Genomic DNA, 13,002 nt, shown 5'->3' on the forward strand with positions numbered 1-13,002 from the left:
ATTTCAGTTACTTCCCTGCAGATAGGTTCATCAGTACCATCTTTCTGGATTCCATATATATGTATTAATATACAGTGTGTTTTTCTCTTTCTGACTTACTTAGCAATATTGATTCTTCCAACCCATAAACATGGAATATCTCTCCATCTGTTTATGTCATTTTTTATTTCTTTCATCAATATCTTACAGTTTTCTGTTTATAGCTCTTTTGTCTCCCTAGGTAGGTTTATTCCTTGGTATTTATTTTGTTTGGGAATGTTTGCATCTATGTTTATGAGAGATACTGGCCTGCAGTTTTCTTTCTTTTTTTTGTAGTGTCTCTTTCTGACTTTGGTATCAAGGGAAAGCTGACCTTGCAGAATGAGTTTCAGGATGTTCTCTGCTCTTCAACTTTTTGGAATAGTTTAAGAAGGATAGATATTGACTCTTCTTTAAATGTTTGGTAGAATTTCCCTGTGAAGCTGTCTGGCCCTGGGCTTCTGTTTTCTTGGAGGTTTTGGATTACTGATTCAATTTCATTACTAGTAATAGTGGACTCAGTGGACATGAGTTTGAGCAAGCTTCAGGAGTTTGGTGATGGACAGGGAAGCCTGGCATGCTGCAGTTCCTGGGGCCGCAGAGTCGGACATAAGTGAGCGACTGAATTGAGCTGAATTAGTCTGTACAGATTTTCTATTTATGTGTTCCTGCTTCAGTCTTAGTAGATTATAGTAGCTAGGAATTTATCCATTTCAGAGAGGGTTTCGATTTGTTGGCATATAACTAGCATTGTGATTTGCTTGTTGTACTTCTGTGATGGTGGTGAAATGAACTACTTTTTCATTTCTAACTTTATTTGGGCCCTCTTTTATTCTTGAAGATTGTGGCTAAAGGTTTATAAATTTTGTTTATCTCTTCTAAAACCCAGCTCTTGGTTTCATTGATCCTTTCTATTAGTGGGTTTTTTGGGGGAGAGGGGCTCTCTATTTAACTTATTTCTGCTCTGATTTTTATGATTTCCCTCCTACTACCTTTGGGCTTTGTTCTTTTTTAATTCCTTGAGGCGGAAAGTTAGGTTGTTTGTGATTTTTCTTGTTTCTTGAGGTAGGCTTATATATCTATAAACTTCCCTCTTGAAACTGCTTTTATTGTGTCACATAGATTTGGGAAAGTTGTGTTTCTATTTTCATTTGTCTCAAGGTTTTCTTTTTTTTAATTTCTTCTTTCATTTCTTCATAGATGCATTTTTTTGTTTTGTTTTTAATAACATATTTAGTGTCCACATGTTTGTACTTTTTCATTTTTATTCCCATAATTTCTGGTTTCATATTGTGGTCAGAAAGGATGCTTGATATAATTTCAATGTGTTGAATTTATTGAGATATTTTTGTGGCCTAGCATGTGACCTGTCCTGCAGAAAGTTCCATGTGCATTTTAAAAGAATGTGTTATTTTGCTGCTTTGGATGAAATATCTGTTCTGCAGATAATTATTAAGTCCATCTTGTCTGTCATTTAAGACCACTGTTTCCTTACTGGTTTTCTATCTGGATGACTTATCCACTGATATAAGTAGAGCATTATAGTCCTCTACTATTGCTGTATTGTTGTCAATTCTTTCCTTTATGTCTATTATTATTTTGCTTTATATATTTCGGTACTTGTCTGTTCAGTTCAGTTCAGTCACTCAGTCATGTCTGGCTCTTTGAGACCCCATGAACTGCAGCACGCCAGGCCTCCCTGTCCATCACCAATTCCCAGAGTCAACCCAAACCCATGTCCATTGAGTCGGTGATGCCATCCAACCATCTCATCCTCTGTCATCCCCATTTCCTCCTGCCCCCAATCTTTCCCAGCATCAGGGTCTTTTCAAATGAGTCAGTTCTCCACATCAGGGGGCCAAAGTATTGGAGTTTCAGCTTCAGCATCAGTACCTCCAATGAACACCCAGGACTGATCACCTTTAGGATGGACTGGCTGGATCTCCTTGCAGTCCAAGGGACTCTGAAGAGTCTTCTTCAACACCACAGTTCAAAAGCATCAATGCTTCGGCGCTGAGCTTTCTTTATAGTCCAACTCTCACATCCATACATGACTACTGGGAAAGCCATACCCCTGACTAGACGGACCTTAGTGGACAAAGGAATGTCTCTGCTTTTTAATATGCTGTCTAGGTTGGTCATAACTTTTTTTGCAAGGAGCAAGTGTCTTTTAATTTCTTGGCTGTAATCACCATCTGCAGTCATTTTGGAGCCCTCCCCCCAAAAAGTCTGTCACTGTTTCCCCATCTGTTTGCCATGAAGTGATGGGACCAGATGCCATGATCTTAGTTTTTTTAATGCTGAGCTATAAGCCAGCGTTTTCACTCTCCTCTTTTACTTTCATCAAGAGGCTCTTTAGTTCTTCTTCACTTTCTGCCATAAGGGTGGTGTCATATGCGTATCTGAGGTTACTGATATTTCTCCTGGCAGTCTTGATTCCAGCTTGTGCTTCTTCCAGCCCAGTGTTCCTCATGATGTATTCTGCATATAAGTTAAATAAACAGGGTGACAAAATACCGCCTTGATGTACTCCTTTTCCTATTTGGAACCAGTCTCTTGTTCCATGTCCAGTTCTAATTGTTGCTTCCTGACCTGTATATAGGTTTCTCAAGAGGCAGGTCAGGTGGTCTGGTATTCCCATCTGTTTCAGGATTTTCCACAGTTTATTGTGAACCACACAGTCAAAGGGTTTGGTATAGTCAGTAAAACAGAAATAGATGTTTTTCTGGAACTCTTTTGCTTTTTCGATGATCTAGTGGATGTTGGCAATGTGATCTCTGGTTCCTCTGCCATTTCTAAATCCAGCTTGAACATCTGGGAGTTCATGGTTCAGGTATTGCTGAAGCCTGGCTTGGAGAATTTTGAGCATTACTTTAATAGTGTGTGAGATGAGTGCAATTGTATGGTAGTTTGAGCATTCTTTGGCATTACCTTTCTTTGGGATTGGAATGAAAACTGACCTTTTCCAGGCCTGTGGCCACTGCTGAGTTTTCCAAATTTGCTGGCATATTGAGTGCAGCACTTTCACAGCATCATCTTTCAGGATTTGAGATGGCTCAACTGGAATTCCATCACCTCCACTAGCTTTGTTTGTAGTGATGCTTCCTAAGGCCCACCTGACTTCACATTCCAGGATGTCTGGCTCTAGGTGAGTGATCACACCATAGTGATTATCTGGGTTGTGAAGATCTTTTTTGTATAGTTCTTCTGTGTATTCTTGCCATCTTTTCTTAATATCTTCTGCTTCTGTTAGGTCCATACCATTCCTGTCCTTTATTGAGCCCTTCTTTGCATGAAATGTTCCCTTGGTATTTCTAATTTTCTTGAAGAGATTTCTATTAAGTGCATATATGTTTACAAATGTTATGTCTGTTTCTTGGATTGACCCTTTTATTATTATATGATATCCTATTTGTCGTTTGTTGTAGATTTTGTTTTAAATTCTGTCTGGTGTGAACATTGCTACCCCATAAGCCATTATTCTTAAGGTTGTAAGGAGGTATATCATTAGCACCATCCTTTCCAGTTTATTTTGATGTCTTCGTCAGGTGAAACTGCTATAAAAAACACTATAGACTGGTTGACTTAAGTATCTGAATTTATTTCTCAAAGTTCTAGAGTTTGATAAATCCAGGATCAAGGTGTAAACAGATCATTTCCTGTTGAGGACTCTTCCCTGCCTTGCAGACAGCCACCTTCTTGCTTTGTCAGGGTGGAGAGGCAGCAAGAGCTCTGTTCCCTCTTCCTTTTTTTAAATGAGGACAGTAATGCCAGCATGTGGGCCCACCCTCAGGTAAATGTCATTGTCACTAGTGTTCAGTATACACAGTGTGGAGGGGCACAGACGTTCGGCCCCTGGCGCTGCTTCATCCTGTGCCTTCTCTGTCTTACCTGAGGAGGGGGAGGCTGTTTGTTTGCTTTTATTATGAGCATTACTTACTGTAAGTGATTCTGACATCAAAGAAGAACTCAAAGTGACAACTAAAAGTTCTTTCTTTAATCTTTAGTCATTTCACTCCTTACAGTAACTAATGTTTATCTTCCAGAACATATAAAAAATCATTGTCAGTATATATGGCATATGTGACTGACTTTTTTGCATTTAGATCTCCAGTCCATCTGGATCTGTGTGTGTATGTGTGTTTAGTGTAAAGCAGGGATCTCTGTTTCCAAATATTTAGCTCCTGTCCTTTCAGCGTGTCTTCACTAATTCATTATTTACACTCATAGAACATGTTACATACCATGTGCCATCATATATGTTGATCTGTTTACATACTCTGAGTTGCTTTAAGACCCTGAGCTTTGTATTACTGTCACTCTAGTATCAGCCCCCTTACTGTGTGGTTGTGTGTGTGTGTGTGTGCGCGCGGTTGTGTGTGTGTGTGTGTGTGTGTGCAGTTGTGTGTGTGTGCACGCAGGTGTGTGTGTGTGTGTGTGTGCGTGCGGGGGTGTGTGTGCGTGCGTGCGTGTGCGTGCATGTGTGTGTGTACGGTTGTGTGTGCGTGTGCGCGCGGTTGTGTGCGTGTGTGTGCACGCACGCATGTGTGTGTGCATGTGCGTGTGTGCGCGCACGTGTGTGTGTGCGTGCGTGCGTGTGTGTGCGCGCGCGTGCCGTGGTCTCATTGCAGTTGCACTGAGTCTGTGTGCTGATGTGGGGAGATTTGCCATCTGTGCAGCGTTACACTTTACTTCTCATGAAGGTGACATGTCTTCCAGTTATGCAGTCCGTTGCTCAGGTCTGCAGGTTCTTTACAACATTATTTAAGTAGTTTAAGTATTAATATTTTATGAATACTGTTTTTTTCTACAGTAAATTTGTAAAGATTATCACATATTATAACATGTTGAATATACATTTTGTATACAGTTTGCATTCTTTACAAGCAGCCATGTTATTTGTTCTAATAGTGGTTTCCTTGGCCTTCTTCAGTTTATCTAGTAATAGATTTTTGAGATAACTTCCTATGTTCTTTTTTTATTCATCCCTGTTTCCTTTTCTTGTTTCATTGCATGAGAATTTCCATTGTAAGTTGAATGATGATGAAAGTGTACCATCTTGTCTTCATCGTTCCTTAATAATGTGCCCCCCCGCCGTTAATTTTAGCATTGTGATGTCCATTGATTTAGAGGAATGTATTATTAAGAATTCTTTTTTCAATTGTTACTTTTTAAAAATCCAGATAATGAATGTTACTTTCTCTTAAATATCCTTTTGGCTTCCAATGAGAAAGCCATGCAACCTTTCATTGTGATGAATAGTCTAAAAAATCCTTACATTTTGAATATCCTGCTTAGTCATTATGTCTTTTTCTTTAAATACAGAGCTATGTATTATTTCATAATATTATATGAAATGTTTAATATTTATAAATTGCTTTTTCATTTGTGTATCTTCAGGTTTAGTATTAGGCTTATGATAGCTTGCTAAAGTACATTTGAATGCTTTCATGTTTTATACTAATTACATTAAATTTTAAAAGCTTTGTAGTTATCATATGGTTGAAAGTACATTTTTGGGACTTGATTTTTTTTTGGTGGAGTGGTTAAAAGAAAGACAACTTTTCTTCCATAGGTGTTAAGTATGATTAGTGTGGATTTTCAGTCCTTTCCTGTAATATCCTCAGTCATCTCTTGGATAGGAAAGTTAACTCTCTTATCTATTTAATGTATTCATTTATGGTTTTTTTTTTCTTCATGCAAAAGTTTATGGAAATAATATTGTATTAAGTTTTTATTGTTGTTTAGAGCTGTTTGAACATGTTTAAACGTTTTTCTTAATCATCTTTTAAATGATACACCCCATGTATTTGCTATATATGTTCTAATATACTTGTTAGTGAAGAGTGTCTTGCTTGAATTTAATATTAATGAGTATTAGTCCTATGCTGCGTGAAATGATTTGTATTTGGCCCATTGCTTTTAGGAAGGAATCAGTATCATAAGGGTGAAGTTTGATGATTTTATCTTAACTTTTGTTTGTATGTTTTCTTCATCTATGAGATAGAAAATTTTGATTTCACGTTTATATGTGTTTTTTTGACTTATGTTTTCTGGCAGTTGATCTGTCTTTACCAATGTGTTCTATACAGATTTTTGGTAGAGAAACCCTCTGAAGGAAGATACTTTAGGATTTGGTTATCTGTTACTGAGTAACAAAATATTCTAAAGTTTGGTAGTTTTAAAACAGCATACTTTTATTATATGTCAGTTTCTTTGGGTCAGGAATCCAGGCATGACTCAGCTGAGTTCTTTGTTTCAGAGTCTCTCACTAGGCCACAGTCAGGGAGTCAGCTGGGGCTGGGACCTTACCTAGTGGCTTGACGGGGGAAGGACCTCCTTTTAAGCTTACTGTTGGCCCGGTGTAGTGCTTTATCCACTGCAACACATGTTGGTGATTATTTGATTCATTTAAGAATCATGCTTTGGGCCTGAAAACATCTAACTCCTTTCAGTTCTTCCTGTTTGCTCAGTCATCAGTGTCTGTGTGTGTGTAGGAAACAGGGAGGGAGGGGATTTGATCATATATTAGCATAACTTAGGTTCATTTTTAAGAACTATGCTTTTCTTTTTTCCTTAGGTGCCTTAGCTGGACCAATTATTGTGGAGCCACACGTCACAGCAGTGTGGGGAAAGAATGTTTCGTTGAAGTGCTTAATTGAAGTAAATGAAACTATAACACAAATTTCATGGGAGAAGATACATGGCAAAAGTTCACAGACTGTTGCAGTTCATCATCCTCAACATGGATTCTCTGTTCAAGGAGAATATCAGGGAAGAGTCTTGTTTAAAAACTATTCAATTAATGATGCAACGATTACTCTACATAACATAGGATTCTCTGATTCTGGAAAGTACATATGCAAAGCTGTTACATTCCCACTTGGAAATGCTGAGTCCTCTACAACTGTAACTGTATTAGGTATGTGTACTTGACTTGTGTATTTTGGTGGTAGTGATGAGGATTATAGTAAAAATATTTTCAAAAACTTAAACTGATTGAAAATTACATATAAATGTAGATTTAAAATGAAAGAATTCAAATATGATTTTTCAATTTCTGTCATAAAACTCTCTGATTCTAGACTCTGTTTAAACAAAATCTTGTCCATATCTACCTGTCTGTATAATGCTGTGTAGTTCATAGCTATTTTACTTTGTTCATGAAAGATTGTTTTTTTATTTATAATACTAAGTGCTAATATTCTTTGATGTTTATTTTATTTCCCCTCAAACTTCAACCTTTAATTAAATTACCATCTTTAAATAAGCTTTTCCATTTTTTTAAATGACTGTGGTCTTAGAGCCATTGATGTCTTATGTTTGTTTTTCAAATCAGATTTTTATTTCTGCTGTTGTGGATTTGCTTAGCTATTTGAATCATGGGCTGTTGCTTCCATTGAAGGATCTTCTGCCTTTTACTCTCTGATAACTATTAAAATTATGTTGAACTTTAGAGAGAGCTTATTAGCATTAAAATAGCCACCTGCAGTGAAAGGTAAACCAATCTGGAACAGCTGGCGAGTACTCATAGACTACTAGTTTGAGGACCAAGGACTAGTAGCAACCTTAGCCATTTCCCCCCAGAGTGGAGCCCCTTTAATGGGGGGTCTTTGCCCTGAATCCAGCTGTCTGCCTGTCAGGGCTTCTTTCAGGTCACTGGTGGCTTTCCCTGGTCAGTCCTCCTCTCTCTTCTCCAGAATGCTGACCCTTTATAGACTTTCTGCACTCCTCACTCATATCACTGTCTGCTTCAGGAGAACCAAACGGTTACACAGCCTCTAATATTTAATGGTATGATTTCAGGATCCCTGAAGTTCAGGGAAGAAATTTTGTCCAAATTTGTTACATATTTTTTCATGTTGAGAAAAACTATTTAAAAACAGAAATAAAATTAAATATTTGAAGACTTTGTGTTTAAGACCCTGTCCTAAGGGCTGTGGAGAAAATATAACTTAGGTTCACAAAGTTGATACTTTTGAGAACTGTTTTGATTGGAAAACAAGGTATTGATATCTAAAAAATCAAGTGCAAGCCATTGGGGTAAAAATTAAAAAAAAAAAAAAGTATCAAGAAAAAAAAATTGTAGGAGAGAGAACTCAAGAGAATAAGATTTTTTGCTTTAAATTTTAGTAATCCTTCCTAAATTAATAAACATTTAGTGGTTTAAAACTCAGGATTGTTTATAGTATAAGACCAGTCATGATTTTACCTGTGTCTGCTTCTCTACTTTCATCTGTCCCATTCCTTGCTCTGCTTCTCCCAACAGCTTAAATTTTATAATCATAATGAACTATTTGTGGTATGTTAACGCCTACGTTTTTATACGTATTCTTTGTTATGCCTCTCTTCTCAAGAGATCGCCACCTTTCCCCTTCTGTCTGTCTCTCCCTCCATGTCTTCTGTTTAACCGTTACTCATCACACCACATCCTTTTGGTAGCCATTTTAAACATATCTAGCCCTCTGCTGCTTGGTGGGGATTTTATTTTGCTCTTTTGCCATTGTATCTTGAGCTTGTCTCTGTTGTAGCAGTTCGTTTAGCACTTACTGTGTGCCTTTTTCACTATAAACCTGTGGTGGACGGCAGCTGTGCACTTTAAAGTGTGACTTTATGTCCGTGAAGCTTGTGAGAGTCTGGTGTGCAGCAGTAATGCACCAAGTGTTCCTTAGGTCGGGTGTGCAAGTAGCTAAGTTAACTCCAGTTCAGACATGTTCTGTTGAAAAATAGTTGAGCTAGTCCTTGAATGGTGATAGGTTTTAGTAGGCAGAAAGGAAAGAAACATACGGAGGGGAATAAGTGAGCCAATGCAAGGAAGCAGAAAATAACATATATTAGGGCAGAGTTTCTTCACCATGGCATTGTTGAAGTCTTAGGCTGGAAATTTTTGCTGGGGTAAACTGTCCTGTCCATTATGGACTGTTCGGCAGCCTTCATGCCATCTACTCGCTAGATACTAGGAGCAGTTCCTTAGACGTTGCGACAAGTTAGAATGTCTCCCAGCATTGCCAAGTGTCCTCTGAGGGACCACTGAATAATCTGTTGATTGTTCAAAGGATTTATATAAAGTCAAGAATTAAAGGCTAGAAATGAAGAGCGGGACCACTTTAAAGTAACTGGTATATCGAGATTGGGAATTTGAGCCTCTATTACTTGAAATGCAGACTGAGCGTTTCTCACTTCTCTTATTCTCAAGTTCTTTCTGCTTATTTTATTTTTTATTATTTTTGACTGTACCACGTGACATATGGAATCTTAGTTCTCTGACCAGGAATTGAACCCATGCCTTTAGTGAAAAGCGCATAGCTCTAACCACTATACTGCCAGGGAAGTACCAGATTCTTGTTGTTTAAAGTGTGGTTCATGAGCCAGCAGCAGTGGTATCACTTGGGAGATTGTTAGAAATACAGAATTCAGATCCTCTCCAGACTTGTTGAATGATAAATCTATTATAGCAAGATCCCAAGTAATTTTTATGCACAGTAGGTAAAGTTTGAAAAACACTACTTTGACCATCTTCTCACCTTCCTTAGAGGGATGTCTAACTCATAGACTTTATTTGTAAGTAATGTGATGAAAGTTCTGATTTAGGAAGATCAGTCAGGTGTTTTTGATGGATTAAAATGAAGAGTCCTGAAGTCATAATTCCTCAGATAGGAGGCCATGAAAGCTTGAAGTTAATTTTCTAATTTATGCCACTTAAGTGAAGAAGGGAGCTATTAGGAAGGAAAAACTAACAGAACTTTGTAACTGACTGTATATAAGAAACCAGGAAGGTTTGAACAAGTAACAGGTTTTGAGCCTTAGTGGTTGAGTAAATTATGTTGCCGTTAATTTAAATTGGCATGTCTGAATGAAAATCATGTTGGGGATTGGGAGGATGAGATGATGAATTCAACCTTTGGCTTACTGAGTTGGAGGATACATAGACAAGTGATACCAAATTTTGTATCAAAAGTGAATATAATTAGGGATCATTCAGGTAGTAGTGTTTATCAGATAAAAGTTTTTAAGAGACATACAGAAAGTAACTGAAGTTTTTATTAGGGCAGGGATTAGAAGAAATAGAGATGAACAGTTCAAAAACATAGCTTTGCAAAAAAAACTGTTAGAGTAATATTATTTATATCAAGAGAAGATAAAGTTTGTGAGATTGCTCCAGCACATTTTCCCACAGTGAGAATCAAGCCCGACAGAAGTGATGTCAGTGACCCGTTTTCCCAGTGCTCCTGTGGCTGGCACATGCAGCTTCTCAGGTGGCCCTCGCAGTGAAGAGCCCACCTGCCAGTGCCGCAGACACGAGAGATGCAGGCTCAGTTCCTGGGTTAGAAAGATCCCGTGGAGGAGGGCATGGCAGCCCACTCCAGCGTTCCTGCCTAAAGAATCCCGTGGACAGAGGAGCCCGGTGGGCTACAGTCCATGGGGTCACAGTCGGACACGACCGGAGCGGCCTGGCGTGCATGGTTGGCACATAGCTGCTACCATTCTAAATGCATACCCCAGAAGTTAACTCATCACTTAGAGCAGATACCTGAAGGCATTAGAACTTAATTCTTTTGGAACTGATTGGGAAGAACTGCACTAAGTATCAGATTTCTACCAAGTCAGTCATAGAAAATAGACAAAGAAAAGCATTGAGTGTGTAAATTAGGCAGAGACAGTGACATTAGAGTCTCAGAGGAGTGGTAGTGAGAGACAGCTGAATTAAGGGACTGTAATGTAGCAAAACCCTTTTGGGAAAATTGAACAACAAATGTCCCATAGCAGAAGAGTTGTTGTATAATTGATGGCTTCTTCTTGATGTATGAGATATTATATAGTTGTTAAAATTGTAGTTAAGAGAAGTATTCCTGCTTGAAGATAAAATGAGCCACAAAATTGTAGGAATGCCATGATTACATTTATATAGACACTGGAAACAAAAATAAAGAGCAAGAAGTGAAGTATATGATAATGACTATATTAGTATATCAAAGAAGGTAATGGCACCCCACTCCAGTACTCTTCTTGTGGACGGAGGAGCCTGGTAGGCTGCAGTCCATGGGGTCCCTAAGAATCAGGCACAACTCTTAAGAGATGGATTGGACAGATGTTTAGAATTTGTGGAGCAGAAAGAAAGAAGGGAGTATCCGAGAGAAAGAATGTGTGCTTTAGAGACCTACAGAAGGGCCCTCTGAAGTCTTTGGTTTAGAACTTACTGTGTACACGTGGAAGACACTTTGGAGGTGGGGGAAAGAACCAACAGAAAGAAGTGGTCTTCACAATCCTGGTGTTAATACAGGGCTGGGAAAACGCCGTATTCCTCCAGATCAGAGTGTAGAGGGCCCTGGGTAGGAGAGGGAGCAGCAGCAAAACCTCTCGGGACGAAGTGCAGAGAAGTTAGCTAAACGCTGGGGAATATGAGAAAAGTAACTTTAGAAAGCCAGTGTGGTCTACACCCAGGGGTTTGATTCCCTTCAGAAGAAACAGAAATAATATAATTTAAAATTAACTTTAAAATATTTTTTAAATTTCCTCAAGGATAAAAACCTCTATTGACGGCACAGGTTATTCACACCGACTCTGCCATGGTTGGGGGATGGACAGGTGAAATATTAAAAACCATTGAGAACTTCAAAGAAATAACAACATAGTAAGGAATACACACTAAAATCTAAGAAAAAGTAGAAACATAGAAATGAACCTAGCTCTGAAAGCTGAAATCTGTATTCAACCTTGGGGACATTCAGCAATTCAGTAGAGATACCTAAGATGATGAGCTAAGATTTTGAGATCCTTGAGAAGTGAGACAGACAAATATCTAAATGTAAGTCTGCTGGAGATGGGATGTCTAGTAACCTTTCTTATATTCTCCTGGTACCCAGCAACTTAACATTTTCAGAAGAGTGGTTCACCCACAGTAAACCAGCCTTATTACAGACTTTGAGGCTTGGTTAATATCACTTGAGTAATCTGAAATTGAGGTCCTGGGCTGGATAGTGTTTCTAGAAGCTAGCTTAGCAGATGAAAAGAAAGATCTTTTCTGGAAGAAAGGTACTGTATTCTAAGCCTCAAATTATTTCTACCTTAATTATTCAAATTCAAGCATCTGCTTGAATGACCAGGCATACAAGTAAAGAAGACCCCAGAAGCAGCCAGTGCAAACAAGAATAGAAATAGACCTGTGTAAGATGTTAGAATTATCTGACCTAGGCTATTAAACAGCAGTGCTTACCATTTGAAGGGAGAACAGGAAACTGTCAAGTCGTGTCCATCTCTATGCCCCCGTGGACTCTATAGCCTGCCAGGCTCCTCTGTCCATGGGGTTCTCCAGGCAAGAAACCTGGAGAATTCCCTTCTCCATCCAGAGACTGAACCCAGGTCTTCACTGCAGGCAGATTCTTTACCATCTGAAACACCAGCAAAGCCCATATGTGTGTGTGTGTGAGTGTGTGTGTGTAATGTTTATGTATGTATATAATGTGTATGTATATATAATATGTATATGTGTGTGTGTATATTTATTTCACATAGTAATTGTAACTATCACAGTAAAACAGTCACATGAATTTTTTGGCTTCACAGTGTTATAAAGATTATGTTTATACTACACTGTAGTCTGTTTAAGCGTGCAATAGCATTGTCTTAGCAATGTATATAATTTAGCTAAAAAATCATTGTATTGCTAAAAAATACTTACCATCATCTGAGTCTTCAGCCAGTTTTAATCTTTTTTACAGTAGTAGCATCCGAGATTGCAGATCATCATAACAAATATAATAATAATGAAAAAGCTTGAAATATTGTGAGCATTACCAAAATGTGACAAAGATAGGAAGTGAGCAAATGCTGTTGGAAAAATGATGCTAATAGATTTGCTCAATACAGGGTTACCAGAAGCCTTTAGTTTGTGAATAATGCAGTATCTGTGAAGCACAATGAAGTGAGGTGTGCCTGTATATAAAAAACAGTTAACTGATGAATTTTATATATTTGAATTAAAAA

The 13,002-nt window shown here is 38.2% G+C and overlaps 1 protein-coding gene across 2 annotated transcripts in view; it reads left to right on the plus strand.

The window, feature by feature from the left end:
• The window catches only part of NECTIN3 (nectin cell adhesion molecule 3), a 122,978-nt gene that overhangs the window by 33,826 nt on the left and 76,150 nt on the right, over positions 1–13,002 (plus strand). For both annotated transcript variants that reach the window (XM_061134087.1, XM_061134086.1), the window contains exon 2: positions 6,599–6,940. In XM_061134087.1, coding sequence (XP_060990070.1) covers positions 6,599–6,940 — 342 coding nt within the window. The remainder of the gene's footprint in view (positions 1–6,598; positions 6,941–13,002) is intronic.

This window comes from Dama dama, chromosome 31, assembly GCF_033118175.1.
Source record: "Dama dama isolate Ldn47 chromosome 31, ASM3311817v1, whole genome shotgun sequence".
Classification (NCBI taxonomy): Eukaryota; Metazoa; Chordata; class Mammalia; order Artiodactyla; family Cervidae; genus Dama; species Dama dama.